Genomic DNA, 17,959 nt, shown 5'->3' on the forward strand with positions numbered 1-17,959 from the left:
GGGTCATCAGATATTTTCCAGTCATAATCAGAACCCTGCCAAGATCCTGGTAGGCAGAAATGATGAATTGATCTTTCTTTTAATTGTCAAGATACTTCACTAGATAGACGATATGGAAGGGCTCCAGTTTTATTCTTAGAAATACAAAGAAAAGGCTCTTGAAGTTGGCACCTTTACCTTAATGTTCATTGTGACAGAATTGAATTTATTGTCTGCTGTTTCAGGGTTGCCAATCAGGTAGTCCCAGCTGGTGAACACCTGCCAGCTGAAGTTGAAAGTGTTATCATCACCACCATCATCACCAATATTTTGGGTCATCCTGTAAAAACAGGAAGTATAATCCAGCAACCAGAATACGAAAGAGAAAGGGAGAGGGTAGGGGGTAGCTAATATAATCATAGGTAAATTGGAGGAGCAATACCTAAAAGACATATCTTTTCAAACAAGTTGCTTTTGATAGCCAGAAAATAGAAGTTTATATTTAAATTATGTCTTTAAGTTTTTAAATTGTGGATTTTCCAGGCCTTCAAGATTAAAAGACAACTAAGCATTAATGATTTTAAGAATTAAATAGGATCTACGAAAATACATGTTTTTTATTTGTTTTCTAAACTGTTGGTTTTTAACCTTTTGTGAGATGAGGACGTCTTTAGGAATATGAAGAAAACCATTGGATCCCTCCCCCGGAAAAAAAAATATGGACAAGCTCTGAAACAGTTCTGCAGACCCCTTGAAGCTTAGGGATGGAGTCACCCAGGTCAGGTCAGGATACTCCTGCATATATTTCAGTTCCCTATGGGATCTCCTCCCAAAGAGTGCATGAATGCATGAATGCATGAAATTTCTCCATACTCTACAACTCTTGACCAAAAATCAGTACTCTTTTTTTTTATATATAAGATTTTATTGGGGAACTGGGGAAGGGAACAGTGTTGGAGGAATTGGGGAAGGGGAACCTTGTGTTTTTCCAGGACCCATCAGCTCCAAGTCAAGTCGCTGTCCTTCAATCTTAGTTGAGGGGGTGGTGGGTGTGTAGCGCACCATCCCATGTGGGAGTCGAACCGGCAACTTTGTTGTTAAGAACATGCGCTTTCACCAGCTGAGCAATCTGCCTGCCTATTGGCAACTCAGCAACAGCTCAGCTTGGGCGCAGCTCACTGGCCCATGTGGGAATCAAACAGGACCCTGTTGCTCAGAGCTCATACTCTTAACTAACTGTTCCACCCAGCCAGCCCCCCAAAATCAGGATTTTTATATAACCTTAATGCCAAGGGGTTACATATATTGTAATTAGTGACTTAAAAAAATTTTGCTTGGAGAGTTTAAAATGCGTTTACTTACAGGTTTATTTTAGTGGTTAAAGGTCTATATTCTACTTACTCTACTTCCTTTTTTTCCCCCTCTTATCACTATAAATAACAAGATAGAAATTTCATATGATACATGCTATAAAATGGTTCCATAAGGTTTTGGTTTGTTAAATATTATGATGATACGGAACCAAAAAAGAAAGGAGCACAATTACATAAAGCTGATATCAAAGGTTGACAGGTACCCCCAAGGTCATGTAAATTCCCCCTCTGTCCCCACCCATTATGGAGGTTTATATATTTTAAATGGGCTAACGTGTTATAAAAAAAATAACCAAATATAATTATTCCTTACATCAGTCTATCAGTTCACCCTTTGCAAATGGTGTTTTTGTGTGTTATTATATTTGTCCTTCTCAAAAACTTAGCAAGACGTCAGAGTGGTTAACATTATTCTCTCTTACAGATGGAGAAGCTGAGGGTTAAAATTATAAAGTGATGTACTGGGCATTGTCCAGCAGGAAACCACAGAGGTAGGTCAAGGGCTTGGGTTTCTACTTTACTCTGGTGTCCAAGCTAGGACACCATGAGATATGCTGAACCATATAAAGTGCCTTTTCTTAAGTCAAAAAGGGTGGTAATCAAACATTTTCCGTGGTTTAACCTTGGAAGAAAATTATTTATTTGATTAAGATGCCACCATCCATTTTGCATTGTCACTGAGCATAGGGCTGGACCTCAAGCTTGACAGATATGTTTGGAATACAATTTTATCACGGGCAGAACTGTATAGCTGTAGGTGGCCTCCTAGAGAAGGGAGCTTAAGCTGGACAAGAAAAGTGGGAACATATAGCATGTGGGAATTGGCAAGAAAGAAAGTGGGATATCGATAGGCGAAAGGAAGGATATCGAAGACAAAGTGCTCACAACATAGTTTTGGCTGAGAGATGGCCCTGGGAGCTATAAAATGTTCCATGTACAGCTCTAGCCCTTGTCGATAGAGGAGAACAACATACATCCTTATGAAATTTTTTTTTCTTTATTAAGGGAGCAATTGTTTTGGACTACTGTATTTGGGAAGCAACCACGAAGTATAATATCATTTGTTTTGCTGGCAGGTTGCAGAAAGCAATTGTTGTGTTTCTGCCTTTGCCTAGGATTTTATGCTGACTTTCTTGCCTTGGATCACAAGTTTACAACTCCATTTACGCATTGGGGTCATTTGGCCATTCTGTGGATGCATGTGGACATTTTTAATATATCAAATAAATGCTTTCATAAATCCTAAAACAACCGGGTCACTATAATGAAGCCTCTGCTAAAATGCAAGTCAGGAAGAGGAAAGGCATTGAGAGGAGGGTAGAAAGCAACTCTCTAGATGCATACAAGATAAGACAAATACACAAGTAAAAAATATAGAGAGAGCAAGGACTATCCTAAACAACATGGAATATCTTCTTGAGAAAGAAGAAACTGCAGCACGTAAATTTGACTGTAAAGGATAACCTAAAAATACATAGTTATAGTATACTAGCCATAACTACTGGTTATTCCTTAGTTTATAGTCTGTTTCCCCAACTGAGCACTACAAAAGCAGGGATTTTTTTTTGTTCATCATTAACCGCAGATTCTAGATGGCTCCCCAGATGGCTCATAGGAAGTGCTCATAAATAGTTATTTAATGAATGCATGTATACATAAGTTGTGATTCCAGAAGTAAACTTGGCATTGTGAAAGAGCCTTATCAAATAAATACAGCATAAAAAGCTTTCACATAGTACAATACATATCATATGCTTCTGATGCTATTGCTATTTAGTTCATTCCTTGTCATAAGGATAAGCGGGTTTTGACAATATCGTCTCACTTCATTGATGGTTGCCATTCATCCTGGATCACTACTGTCCCCAGGCCATACTTGCAAGAAGAGTATTTTTCAATGTTGAATGTCATAATTGACACGAACACAGCTGTGAGACACTGATATACCAAGGTTCTGAAACCTTACCGAGCTGCTTGTACAGTGCTGCCAATGTAAGTGCATGAGGGCAAGTTCTTGAACTTAATTGTCAGACCTCATAGATGCAGTTCATTAAGCAGTAATATGACATGGTACATATATCAATAACAATTTTATTTTAATTATATGTTGAAATAATGCTTTGGGGCTGGCTGAGTGACTCAGTGGGTTAAGAGCACGAGCTCTGAGCAACAGGGTCGCTGGTTTGATTCCCACATGGCCCAGTGACGCTGCGCCCAAGGTGAGCTGCCAACAGGTGGGGAGGATGGCTCAGCTGGTGAGAGCACATGCTCCTAACAACAAGGTTTCCAGTTCGACTCCCGCATGGGATGGTGGGCTACACACCCCTGCAGCTAAGATTGAACACGGCACCTTGAGCTAAGCACTTGCGAGCTGCTGCCGGGCGGCTGGATGGCAACTGGACTTGGAGCTGAGCTATCTGCACCCTCCACAACTAAGATTGAAGGACAACAACTTGGCTGCTCCCCTCCCATAATTCCCCAACACTGTTCCCCTTCCCCAATTCTCCAATAAAATCTTTAAAACAAAACAAGGAAAAAAAGAAATCATGCTTTTGATATATTGAATTAAATAAAATATATTCTTGAAATTAATTTTACCTGTGTATTTGTTTAATATGGCTACTAGAAAATTTTAAACGAGATGTGTGGTTCATCTTGTATTTCTTTGTACAATGCTGCTCTATGAATTTAAATTCATCTGTCAGAAAATTACTGTAATAAAGATACAGACCCATTAACGTGCAGCTGCATAACCATATGTGACTGCCCTGCCACTGAGGTTATCAAATAACCTCAACTCCTACCATGCTGGCTTTGATTCATTCTTCAATAAGCCTATGAATTATAATCCTAATGGAATTGTTAACATTTGTCAATTACTTACCACCATCCAGACATAGTCTAAGTGCTTTGTATGTATTAACTCACTTAGTCCTTATGGCCATCCTAAGATCAAGGCATAACTACAACTCTAATAGAGATGGGAAACTGGAGGACAGAGCACTTGTGCAATGTGTCGAAGGCCTTTGAGTACATGGTAGAGCTGGGATTTGAATCCATGCAAACTAGCTTGTGAGCCCACCAGGATACACAGTCTCTGCAAAGAAGCTGAGTAACTGGACATACAAAAACATGCTCCCCCAGTGACTATGGAGACTGAGGAATGAACACAGAAATAACACTCATGATGCCTCTATAATATAACTGGCACCCCTGACTTTAGTCTTGCCAAATCAAAACGGTTAAAGACTAGAAATATCTTAGATTTGGGAATATGGTAGTCCTTTATCAGATAGATCTCTGATTACACTTGACAGATAGATAGATATTTTAGATGTGGGGTCTCCATTAAGGCTTTCTTCAACTCCTGAAAGGGCTTAAAAACTGGATATGACAGTGTTCTTTGGTGGAACTAGTAAGTTTGACAGGGACAAGACACACAGCGTGTCACCGACTGTTCCAGAGAGCTCCTGCTCAGGGTGACTTGGACCCTCAGGCAGCGGTCCTTCCCTGAAACGAAGCAAATGGCCAGTTCGCCCTGTGCAGAGTCAAGCAAAAGGTTTAGACATTAGGCGTTTCAACTCTTCTCCTGGGCTAGTTCAGAGAATCGGCTAAAGGATAGATCATTCATAGCCTCAAATGACTGTGCTAGGTTTCTGCAGTGTCTTTAAGGAGAGCATTAGAAATATATGTCAGTCAGGGGGAACACTGAACTGCTGTTGCATCAGTTCCCCAATAAAATTATTCCTCATGCTCTAATAAATCTTTTTCCAAGACAGACCATGATTATGCAGTTGATCATGATGGTTTCATTGGGGGCCATTTGTTTTTGCTGTCTCATGCAGCTGAAATTTTTTGGATGAGTGATTAGTCTGGCTTTTCTAAAAAAAAATGAACAGAAAACAGATCTGCCTATTGCACGGGTTCTGTAAGTCACAAACCTCTTTGCCCCCCGAAAAGAGGGATCAGCAGCTGTTTCCCTGTCTTGTTTGCAACATTAATTTACACTTTGAAGTACAAAAGGGCACATTTTTAAAATATGCTTAAACACAGGATAGGCATGCAACTATCAGTGCAGCCCAGTGAGATGACCCAAAGGCCTGTGTTCAGCCCTTTGTTTGGAGGATGTCATGATATAACATTAGTGTCAGTATTCAAACAACATTTTATCTCACAGACTGCATCCTCTACACATGAAACAGAAAAAAAAATGATATCCCTTCTCTCATTTGATTCCAGAAATCATTGCTTGCTTCCCAGGAGACCGATGAAACTTACGCTTTAAGGACAACCAGAAAGCTGTATCCAATGCACGCGATCCCCACTAGGAAATAGGAGAGCGGCAATCTGAAATTCAGCGCTCCAACAGTTCTTCGATTGTCATAATAGCCATAGAAGAGGACGGAGTATTGTGCTAAACCCTAAAATCCAACAAGAAAGCCACTTAGCCGATGTTGTAAAGAGCAACTCAAAGAAAAAAAATATCGACTTTTAAGAGGAATAACAAAATGACATTCATTTTCAAACTTGGGAGTTGGCGCTGACATCAGCCCTATTTTTTGTGCTTCACTGAGTGAATGTTTCAGCTGTCACATTCATGGGCAGCTTTTTTATTTACTCGAAATTCAGAAACTTCTAAATAGACCAAATTTTTAATCAAATATAGGCTTGCTCGACTGTGGAGCCATTATCATGAAATGCCCATTGACTGAGACATCAAAACACAATTCATTATGTCATTAGATTTACAATTTCAAGAGCTTGTTTAATAGTTGGGGGAGGATCTGAAAGATGCTTCCTCCATGTGTTATGGCAGGTTTCCACTCCCAGTTACCTGAGCCACAGTTACATTGGTTCTCCTGAACCACAGAAGCCATGTCTTACTTCAGGCAAAAAACACGTGAGATGACATTGGAACCAATCTACACAACCTTCTCTCCATGGCAACTATTAGAGTATTCTCCCATAACAAGCATGTTTCTGCATGTAATTACATGCTGTCTCCTACAAGTTATCTACTGGGTTGGAATCACCATCTCCCAAAGCCACCTGAGTGGAACACTGGCATATTCTGGTGCTCTTTCCTTTAGCGTCTTCTTCATATTCATTCTGTTTTTTACTCTCAGTATTGAAGCACTGTTTCCGTATTACTGTATATCTACTTCCCAAGCTTCTCTCTGACTTCATCTCTCCGGCAATAACTTAAAATCACTATGCTGTGTGAAATGAGACACTAACTTGCCAACATGGGGCTTCTTCTCAAGTTCAAGTGTGTCACCCCTGAATCTTAGAAAACCCAGTTGGCTGACTTGAACATCATATATACCAAGCCAAGGACTCTGAAGATCCCTGTTTAAGAAAGGAGGAGAAGTGGGACAGAAAAGGTGGAAGAGGGGGCTTGGAAGAGGAGGAAATGCCCTGGAAGCGAATTTCTAGAAGAAGAATGAAGAGAAGTAATTTAGAAAACTGCCTTAAACAAAGATTGTGCCTAACTCAAATTAGAGCCATCGAGACCTGGGAAAACAATTGCTTTCAAAATTTGCAGCCAATTTATTTTTTAATACTCTAAGGATTAGCAAGTCCAGAGTACCTTGAAGAGCTCATGGGCATAAGTAGCATTGGGATAGGATGAGTGGGGTGTGGATAAAAACTAAATTGCCTCCCTGCACCTCATCTGCCTGTGTCTGCATTTTTTTTTTCAGCTCAAGAAAAAAATAAAACCAACCCAAAAGAAAATTTGGGGCTAAACAACAAATGGGAACCTCAAATAGGGGAAGCAAGTGGGCTAATTTTGTGTCCAAGATAGAAAACCAAATAGACATGGATTGGCCAACTGCCCAAGACCCAGAAATCATCCCAGAAGAATAATCATTGGTAGGATTTCCCTGCACTCGGTTCCAGGACATTTTTCACATTCATCATCATGTTAAGGTTTCTGCTCCCTCTCACCTATTTTAAACCCAATCTCTTTCTACCGTGTCCAGACCCTTTACGAGCCCTCCTATCCCAGGGCAAAGCACTGGGCCTCTTCTGTAGTCTAAAGATATCCTGAACGGTTTTATTTTTTTTTCCCCATAAGTATTAACCTATCATTTTCCAAACTCCTCTATTTTTCCTTGCATATGACCCTTCCCTCATTTCCTTGCTACTATTCTGATGCTGAGTGATGATGGCTGCAGGGATAATATCGATCAGTAAGTTTTGTTGAGTACTTATCATTTGCTGAACACCCTACTTCATCTCACAGAATCCTCAGAAGAACCCAGTGAAGCTGATACTGTCAGGGGAAACAGTTTTCCTCAGCCCTTGATGCTCCCTTCCATGTGGAGAAGACCCATCAATGTAATACTCCCGGCCAGCCTCTCTCCATGGCCTCACACTAGCCCCAGGGAGGAGAAAGTAATCTGAGGGCAGAGTGCAGATGAACAATCAGGGATGATGTGGGCCACCTATCTTCCTCTTCCTGAGAGAGCATACATTGTACTCTGCCCCTGCAGGGGGAGGTCTATCCTGGTTTAAGGTTGTTGGGTAGAAATGCCTTGCTGTGAAGCCCACTTGGCCCATACAAAGATACATTCTTTAATATCAGCTTTAACAATAATAAAGGTAACATGCTGACCTCTACCTGTCTTACCCTTTTCCTTATTTCTGGTTAGATCACAACCTGGTTAGACAAGGGAAGGGGTGTTATTTCTTACCCCTTCTCCCTGCCCAACTCAGATGAAAAACTGAGTCTTAGAGATGTGAAGTATCTTGTCTAAGTTCACATAGCTAGTAAGTGACAGAGCCTGAACTTGAACTGGGTCTGTCTAATTCAAATCCCATAACCATTTTGCTATACTGCTTCTCCTGTGCTTTCTTTGCCTACCAGGACTTGTATCATGCTAGTTCCATAGCTTCCCAGTAAAACAAAGAAACTAGGAAACCCTGGGCCAGCTGAGTGGCGCGGTGGTTAAGAGCTGGCTTGGGACGCCAGAGGGCCCTGGTTTGGATCCCACGTATGAGGGCCAGTGACACTGCCCTCTACAGCTAAGATGCTGAACAACAGCTCAACCTGGAGCTAGGCTGCCATGAGTCACCGGCGATGGCGTAGACTGCAGCCCCTGCTGCAGTGGGTTGCCATGCACTACCGTGTGTAGCCAGCAGCCAGTGTGAGTGGCCAGCAGCCACCATGAGTGGCCGTCCAGAAGCCGGCGACTGATCTGCCTCGGCCGGGAAGAGTGCAATGATGGTGCCAACTTGGGCCAGTGAAGCAACGTCCTCCACAACTAGACTGAAGAACAAAAGGATAGCAACTTGTCTGTTCCCATCCCCCAATTGCCCAATTTAAAAAAAAAGAAAGAAACAAGAAAACCCTACCAACCCATCAGGGACTTTTAACCTATACCCCTGGACTGGTCCCTGGTGGTGCCAGGACCTCTTAGAAAGGACTCAGATACACTGTTTGAAAACATTTCAGAGGGCCTCATCTCCACATTCATAAACATTAAAACCTGACATCTTTTTCTAATTTATAATGATAGTATTAGTATTAAAAGACACCTCAAGTAAAAGGGATCAAATACATGGTGATGGAAGGAAAACTGATTCTGGGTGGTGAACATACACTGTGATATATAGATGATGTATTACAAAATTGCACACCTGAAACCTATGTAACTTTACTAACAATTGTCACCCCAATAAACTTTAATTTCAAAAAAAAAGACACCTCAAAATAACACAAAAGGAGAAAGGAGATATATAACAAGCACCTGGTGAACTTGTGAGGTTAGCACAATAGCTATTGGGGCAGCTAGCTCATCTGCTGTATGTACCATTCAATATACGTTCAATGGCTGGCACTTCATAAATATTAGATCACATCCAAAGTGGTAGGATCCTGGTTGTTTTTAGAATCCTGATTATTTTACAGTCTTCTTCAGTTTGCCTGTTACTACGTATGCAGTCAACTGTGTAAATGAAAGATGTACTACGGAAGAGCACATTTTTCAAAGTTTTATCCAATCCATCTTGAGGGGTGGCTTTGAACATGAGTTGAAAGGCTTAAAAGAGGAACACCCTTCCCCTTCCACACAGCTGGCCCACCAAACTCCACAGATCTTTCCCTTTTCCTTAAAACTCCAACAGCAGACATCTGGAAGTGAGTAAAACAGCAGTGACTCCAAACCCAGCCAAGGTTCTGTTCGGTTTCCACGTCAGCATGCTCAGCTCTCCCTGCGGGAGCTCGCTCCCACCCCAACGTCTGTGACAGAGAAGCCACAGTCAGGGCCAAGTTGCAAATGAGCATAGAAAAGCTCTGTCCAACTCTGGGTTCCATGCTTCTGCATCATCTATTAAGACTCTCATTTCTGTTCGAACGCTGCAGCTGGTCTAAGCTATAGTCACAGACACCTTTCCACAAGAAAGATGTTATGGTGTGGTCACTGGGAAACAACTCATGTATTTATTTGTATAACTATTACTGACAACTTACTATTTGCCAAATACTATATACTTAGATTGAGTAGGAGACTGGATTTTAGAGCCCCTGAAAAGAGTTCTGAATACCAAATATCCTCTTCAGGAGTAGTTACCGCCTGACATAATATTAGAACTCCATCCCTTTGGTGTTTCTCTTGAATATAAATAAATATTCATTCTGAAGAAAACACTCTATCCCCAGGATGGTAAATGGCTTTCATCATCCTTAACAATGCTTTCTAATTTGTAGTTATTATCAGACCATTATTTTGATTTTAAAAATCATGAAGTCAAAACTGATGGAAAAAAAAGAGAACTTCTGAACAAGGCCTGCTGAGGGTATGTGAAAGGGGACTGATACTACACCAATTTAGGATATATCGTTATTTCTTTCGGAGCTGTTATCAGTCATTTACACCTTAGTGGTTAAAAAAAAAAGGTTCAAGTATAGGTGAACAACAGGTGATATCACTTAACATCGGATACGCTGGGATACAGGAGAAAAGCAAGAAGTGAAAAGCTAACAACACCCAAAACAAAGCTCAACTAACTTCACAAGAGCAGCAGCCAGTCTGGCACTTACGGGATACCTGTTGCGATCCAGACCACGGCCAACCTCCTTCTCTCCAATTTGACTCACCAAGCTCCCACCTAATTCTCTGCTCACCACTGAGTTTACTTTCCTTTTGCTTCAACCCAGATCCAGAGTTAGGAAACAGATGTTCCACGGCTCTTAGCAAGGGAGTGTGTCAATTACAAAGAGGGAGCTAGGCTGAGCCGTAGGCAGACCTCGTTTTCAGCACAGGGGGTAAACTTCTACCTGTCAACAGACAGTGAGCGCTGGCCCTCAAAAAGCCGTGAGGCAGATAGTTTCTTTAGATGCCCATCTATGTCTTGGTGCCCTGGTCCCTCTTCCTCCTTCTCAGACAGGTGGCATTGCTGCTGCCTCCTTCCCTTTGCTGGCTTGTGGATACCTCGCTCTCACTATCAGGGCGCCCTCTTCCTGTTTCCTTGTCCCTCAAAAAAATGGACATTGACATGAACTAAGTACCCTGAGAAAGACACATTTATTAGGATTCTACCATGTACCAGACATTGTGCTAATACCGAACACACATTATCTCATGTAATTCTTATACGAGCCTGCTAAGTATACGAGCCTGCTAAGTAGGTATTTACACTGTTATTTTACACGTGACAATAAAAAGGCTCAGATTGGTTGTTAATACCTCATAGGTAGTAGGTGGCAGGACTCAAAAACCTAGGTCTGTCTGAATCACATAACTTGTGTTCTTTTCCTTATGCTACCCTGCATTTTTAACTGCCAGCTGCTGTCAAAAGCACTTCCATTTGCCTTTTGTGTGTGGTCCACAACTAACAGCAATGATGGGAATTCTAGATCCTATGCCTAACGCCTATTTCACGTCTGACTCCACTTTGATGTCCCATAGGATCCTTGAAATTAGAACATTCGAAAAATGTCCACCAAACTTGCTTCTTCCTCCTATCTCGGAGAACAGCACCCCCCACTCACCCAGGCGGTTTCTGGGGGCATCGCCTCAGAGGCATCGCCACCAGGAACTTGAATATTTTCATTATCTTCCCAATTTCTACCTGTAACCCACATGCAGTCACTCACTAGGTTCTGTAGTTTCTGCCTCATTAACATGTCTGATATTGATTCCCGTCTCTGCACACCATGCCATTCAGAGGCCTCTCTGCTTCCATCTCACACCTAGTCCAACCAAGCTCACGCCATAGTCACAGACTCTTTTAAAGGATAACTCTGACCCTCCTACTTCAAAACCCTTGTGCTCTCTCCACTGCCTAGCAAATAAAGTCTGACTCTTTTGCATAATGAATGAAACTGTCCTCCCTGATTAGACCCTCACTTTTGGGGGAGAGGAAGATATAACACACTCGTCTTTCACTACACTACTGTCTCCCCAAATACCAGCTTTGCTGAATCACTAGCTGGTATTCAGTGCACAGCACCACTTTATGCCTCCAAGCCATTGTGCATGCTGGTCCCTCTGCTTGGAATACTGTTCCTCGTGGCCCTATCCATTCCAGAGCCTAGTTTATTCCTATTTTGCCCTTTATATCTAATTCAAGATGCCTCTGTAAATCCTTTACTGACCTCTAGACCAGAGGCCGTTGTTATGGGGAAATGAATGGTTATTCCTCTTCCAGAATTTCCTTCAGGGGCATGGAGCCCCACTACATGAAATATTCCTCCTCTACCACTTCACTCACTCCAAACCCAGGGAGGTGTAGTGACTTCTCTGATTGGTAAATTTCAAATGAATTAACTGGGCTTACCTACCCAAATATACCTTTCTTCCTCTAGGAACTGAGCTGTCCCCCGGGTAAGTTGGACTAATTTGGGATTCCATATTAGCAAAACCATTCGGCTAAGAGTCCCAGACTGGTGCTCTAATTTGGTCTCTATTAGTAATGAACGTGGAATTGTCATGCCCATCTGCTTCTCCTTCTCAAGCAAATTATTCAGAACTCAAATGGGAAATAGAGTTCCTATTTCCTGGGTCCTCTCAGGACTCCGGTCAACTCCAACACTGAATCCTCCCTCCATTATGTCTCCATGTGCCCAGGACACACATCTGTTAGCTTGAGACTGTCACATTGTATGGCACATCCAATTAGACCATAAGGTCCCTGTGGACAGGGAATAATAATAATCATTTTATTCCCAGCATCTGACATTCAATAGATGTTTGTGGAATGACTGAATGAAAAGAGAAGTTGCTTTCTGGTGGTCATTAGCAGTCCTCAGAATAAGTTCCTAGATTAAATTTTCATCTAAACCACTCTATTCTGTTTTTCTGCTCCCTACCACCCATTTTAATAAAACAGAGTAAATCATTCAAGACAGTAACTTGACAATAACAATCTCATGTTGGGATTTAATGAATCAAAACACCAAAAAAAAGTCTGAGAAACACTAAAGCTGGCAAAAACTCCTTAATTTTTTCTACTGTCTAAGTGCCTAAAACGCCTACAAAATGACACATTTCAGTGCTATAAAATGAGCTGCTGTGTACGATTTCTTCCCACATAGGAAAATTGGTCTTCTTTTGTTTCACTAAGTAGACATTAAAAGCATTCCATGATGGGGGTTTGTTGTTCTTTGACTTCTGGACTTGTAAAGCCGCCCATTAGTTCTTTGAAATCATAAAGAATGAAGTACTGTGAATTCATACATGAAAAGAGATGGGTGTCATCATCTGGACACTGTTTACACTGAAAATTACCTCAGTAGTATCTATTTAAGAAGTTTTTTAACAAATAAAACTATTTTTTGAAAGTAGAGAAAATATTGAAACTACTTAGAAAAAAAACAAATTGAATTCAGAAATTTTCAATCCCATATAAGCAGCATACATTTTCTTTCAAATATGTAAGATTGGTGAATCAATTTCAAGTATAGTCTATAAGCAAATAATGTCTATTGGAGATATATGATTCTAGAAGGTAGAATAAAGTTTTTACTGAATTGCTTTCAAATGTTTGCAAATTTAAATAATCTCTTTGTCATAGCAGACATACTGGACTCGCGATTTAGTGCTATTTGTATTATACAATATATTTTAACAGGTTGCAAGGTTCTAATCTAACTCAATCATCACAGTCTTTAATCTATTAGGTTGACAGACAGTATTTAGATATTGGCAAATCCCTACCAGATAAACTGAGTTCTTCCAAACAATCTTAGTGTTTCACTTGGTCATAATGATAAGACTGTTCCTTGGTCTCCTCATATTCATCTTGTCTTTTTCCAATGTTTTGAGCTTCTCAAAATCCAAGTCTGATAATGTCACTACCCACCCACCACCCACTTTCTATAAACTACTTTCAGTTGCTCTGAGAAAAAAATAACTACCATGGCCTAGATTCTGAAGGTCCCACATGGTTTGATACTCTTCTGTCTCTCCAAAGCCATCTGCCCCTGATGCCTCTTCACATTCTCAGATCTCATTTCACTAGCTGTCATTTGGTCCCCTGAGTAAGGCAACTCTCTCTCACCACAGGGCCTTTGCACTTGCTGTTCTCATTACCTAGAATGCCTCTCCCTTCTCTTAAATTGGAGCTTGTACTGACTCTTCAGAGCCCAATTCAAATGTTACTTTCTCAGAAAAACCTGCTATGATCCAGGTCACGTTCCCTGCTATACATTCTCTTTATACCGTTTACCTTTCTTTCACAGCACTTGGCACGGTTGCAAATACATTTATTTTTATGATTATTTAATTCTCTATTAGACTTTAAGTTCTTGAGATCTTGTTGTGTTTGGCTGACCTTTGCTTAATGCCTATTACACTGCCTGGTACCTAGACAATGCTCAATAAATGCTTACTGAATGGATGAATAGAAGACTCATTTCTGTGATCACATTCAAAGAAGTGATGCTGTTTTCATGTTGTAAGTATGGTACCAGGATCATAGACCTTCCAAATTTAGACAAAAAGAAAGCTCATCTTTGGCTTGGACAGGTACAGCTTGAGGAAGGTGCTAAAAACTGGAAGTTGTTGCCAAAGCAAAGAAAGTACTGGTAGGAATGCAGACCTTAAGGAATCAGTTGTCCAAGTTTAAGAGCACAGAAGGATACCAAGAAAGCTAAATGCAGACCCAGGGATTTTTCCTAGCACAAGTTCTAGATGGGCCACACAGAAGTCCAGGAGTAACAGATGGAGCAGTCTCTGAAGCAAAAGAAAGAACCAAGGATCTAGAACAGAATATAAAATTCCTCTCCTTTTAATCACATCTCATAAACATTTGAACCTGCACTGGACCAGAGGGACCTGCACTGGACATTTAGCAAATAAAGCACATGTAGGAGACAGGGATGGACAGCCCTTAGAGACTGCCAATCCCAATCCAGGTGCCTGAGCAGGATCCCCCTTTGCTCACTGAAGTTTTCAAGGGAGTCTTCCTATGGATATAGATGAATACAGACGAGAGGATCCTCATCCATTCCAATCTTATGATCTCCAGTTCAGGAAAGAGTCCTATCTCTGAGTGGACTTGGGAATCTACAAGCCCAAATTTGTCCCCAAGAGACTTGGCAGTCTGGCTTGGGGTGATACGTTAGCCCTTACCATGAGATAATTTATGTTTTAGAGTTAAGTCTCTGCTGAGATAGCGCTTGGCTAGGCTGAGACAATGGCTGTGGCAAAGAGGCCTTGCTAATGCAGTGAAGCTTGTTGACACTAAATAGCAAGAGGAACAGCATTAGTTCTGGTCTAAAGTAGAGGAGCCAAGTCACAGTTTTAGAGCCAACAGATCCCTACAGAAGTCATATAGGTGTGCTGCTCAGATCTCCTTCAAAAGACAGCTTCCAGCTGCCACCACTTTGGATCAACAGAAACAGATTATGATGTGTTCATCCTGAGACCACATACTCCTGGATTCCTCCTGCCAATTCCTCTAGTGAGGAATACTAGAGCCAGGTTATTCTTGAGTGATATGGGACTCTTCCCACGGACGTCCTTGCTTGGAGACTCACCATTAGCCTGTCCAAGACTTTTTTTCAGAACTGTACTGCTGTCTAAGACCTTTCCTACCCAAACTTCCTTCCCTCTCTCCTTTCACAGGTGTCAAACCTGCTTTGCCATTTGAAGACTCTCCTTTCCTACTCCTGCTCCTTTTCCCCTTTCTCATTTATATGCACTCCTCCCCATTTCTCCTGCAACATGTATATATATATATATATATATATATATATATATATATATATATATATATATATATATATATATATATATATATATATATATATAATTTCTCAGGAAACCTAAAATGATTCACCCTTTCAAAAGGACTCTGAAAACAAAGATGCATCCGAACTGCTGAAATATTCCTAGAAGTAAATATGAATTATTCCATATGTGAATCACAAGAATTTCTCACCTAAATGTGGCCAATACACTAAGAGATGGAGAAACTTAGGACAATTGAGATACGTCTCTGAGGAGACACTCTCACTTTGGAAGATCATCACTTAGAAGAGCTGTTGATGCTGGAAAGACTAGGAACCAAACTGCTATTCGTGAACGTTCAGAATGTCTGTGACAGTCCTCCCTGAGGACAGACCTCAAGGCGGGGATGTGACAAAAGCGGGCAAGGCAGAGGAACAGGTTTGGAAGGATCTGTTAGATTATAACAAAGAATTTGGCATTAAAGGCAGCAACATTTTAGTTTGAATTTCAGTGCCTCCTCTAAGTATATGTGCTGTCTTTGGCAAACTAACTAACTTCTCTGAGTCCCAATTTCCTCAACTAATCAATGATTATTGATCTTCATCATTAAGGGTTTTTATCAAATGGAATGTAGGGGCCTGCTTAACACATTCATAGGTGTGTCTTTTCCCCTTCTGCCCACTAGAGCTATCCCCACCTCTGACGTCTATGAAGACCTGAAGAGCACAGAAGGCCAAGTTAACTTGCCATTTATCCATATGCAATGTACAAAATGCCTTCAAGCTGGAGAGCTAGGTGCATTTCCCTTTCCCTTTATTTACAGCTCACATCTTTGCCCACATGGTCTCACTGTCTGATATCAGCTCAAGGTCCTTCCAAATTCCACCTTAGTCCCTCCCTCTCTCTCCTTCACAAGAATATCAAAACTATACAGTGTCTTCCTCTTTATCATTCCTACATCATTCTTGTGTCTCTGAGTATCTTGCCAATGCATGCATCCTTTTTTACTGACTTAAACTTATTTTTCTAATTCTACAGATTCAATTGATACCATTTGTGCTAATTTGATTCATAAAAATACATATTAGATAATCTCCCTATTTCTTATTCTTTTAATCAAATATATTTTCCCCTGATCAGTAAGATCAATTCCTAGGTATTCAATAAAAGGATTAAAAATCAGGTGCTCTGTAAATGGTGACTTTGAGAAGACATAAGACTGACTAACTGACTTAGCGTATATCAAATGGTACTTGTCTGCTATTAACTAAATGGAATTTAGATGAATTGTGATACATGTTTATAAGTGACAGAACACTGAGCTTCCAAGGGGTTACTTCCAGGGGTCGGGGGTCTAGGGGAGAAGGTCCAGGTTTCCAACATAAAGCTCAACAGAGAAGCAGCTGCTCACAATGTCTCCCACCTTCACCCTAAAGGTCTTCTGACCCTTCCCATCTTACAGGCTCCGCTGCTACTGCAGGAGCTCATGCTTGCAACTACTGACATTGTTCTATAAATCTTATCTGCTTCTCCTCACCTGGCTCTATATGGCATTGCTCGCTAAGCTAGCACATCAATCTTCTTAGATGCAGCAAACCAACTCATGGCCCAATTACACTGTTCAGGCACCAGTCATCTCTGTCCTGGTCCTGAAACATGTCTTTTCTGCCTGGCATTTCTGGAAGTAAAGACCTCTTGTATTTTCAGGACCTCAAGGACATTTGGGCAATGGTTTCTTCCATGGTGCCATGATAGATGGAATACTGGGCCACTTAAATCCTCTTATAATACAGAGTGGTCTCCTGTATGTGGTCATTGTTCAGATGATCAAGCAAAGAACTCAGGCAAGAGTCAATATCAAATCTGTCATTCTAGGTGAGAAGCTAATTTGAGAATTGCACGTTTATTGTGAAAGGTGAAAATGGGATCCAACTGCTTCAATGCCTTCTTCCCTTGGGAAAGAGATATGGCAGTCAATGAAGTCAGGTCTGTTGTCCAGACATAGTCAGAAGACTGCTGGAAATCAGTCAACAAGATTCCTTAAACCTCTATTGGTTGAGCATTAGAGTAATGGATTCAAAGAAGATGTAGCTGATGTGTCCCTTCCCCCCTTTAGAAAGCTCACAATTTAGGGGGGTTAGGGGTAGAATTCAAAACATCTGTGAAACAGACATATTAACACCATGAACATGAAGGCTGTTTATTGTTTTTCTCTCCTTTCATCATTCCCCAGACCACATAAAATTTTATTCTCATTTGCTACTTTTCACAAATTCCTTGAATCATCAACTCCCCAATCTCCTCCTTGCTACAGTCTCATCCTCTACACTTTCAAACATCTCCAATCTGGACACTATGTTAAAAATGTACGGAATGGAATAGATGTCACAGACTTGAGCCACACTTCCAGATGACTTTTCAATGGGT

General features: G+C 41.0%; 1 protein-coding gene across 3 annotated transcripts in view; it reads right to left on the minus strand.

Annotated features, from left to right (window-relative positions):
* TMC1 (transmembrane channel like 1) overlaps positions 1-17,959 on the minus strand; it is a 219,104-nt gene that overhangs the window by 37,692 nt on the left and 163,453 nt on the right. For all 3 annotated transcript variants that reach the window (XM_019650663.1, XM_019650665.1, XM_019650662.1), the window contains 2 exons: positions 5,631-5,773; positions 178-319 (listed from right to left, as the gene is read on the minus strand). In XM_019650663.1, the coding sequence (XP_019506208.1) occupies positions 178-319; positions 5,631-5,773 (285 nt within the window). The remainder of the gene's footprint in view (positions 1-177; positions 320-5,630; positions 5,774-17,959) is intronic.

This window comes from Hipposideros armiger, unplaced genomic scaffold (genome assembly GCF_001890085.2).
Source record: "Hipposideros armiger isolate ML-2016 unplaced genomic scaffold, ASM189008v1 scaffold_144, whole genome shotgun sequence".
NCBI classification, from domain to species: Eukaryota; Metazoa; Chordata; class Mammalia; order Chiroptera; family Hipposideridae; genus Hipposideros; species Hipposideros armiger.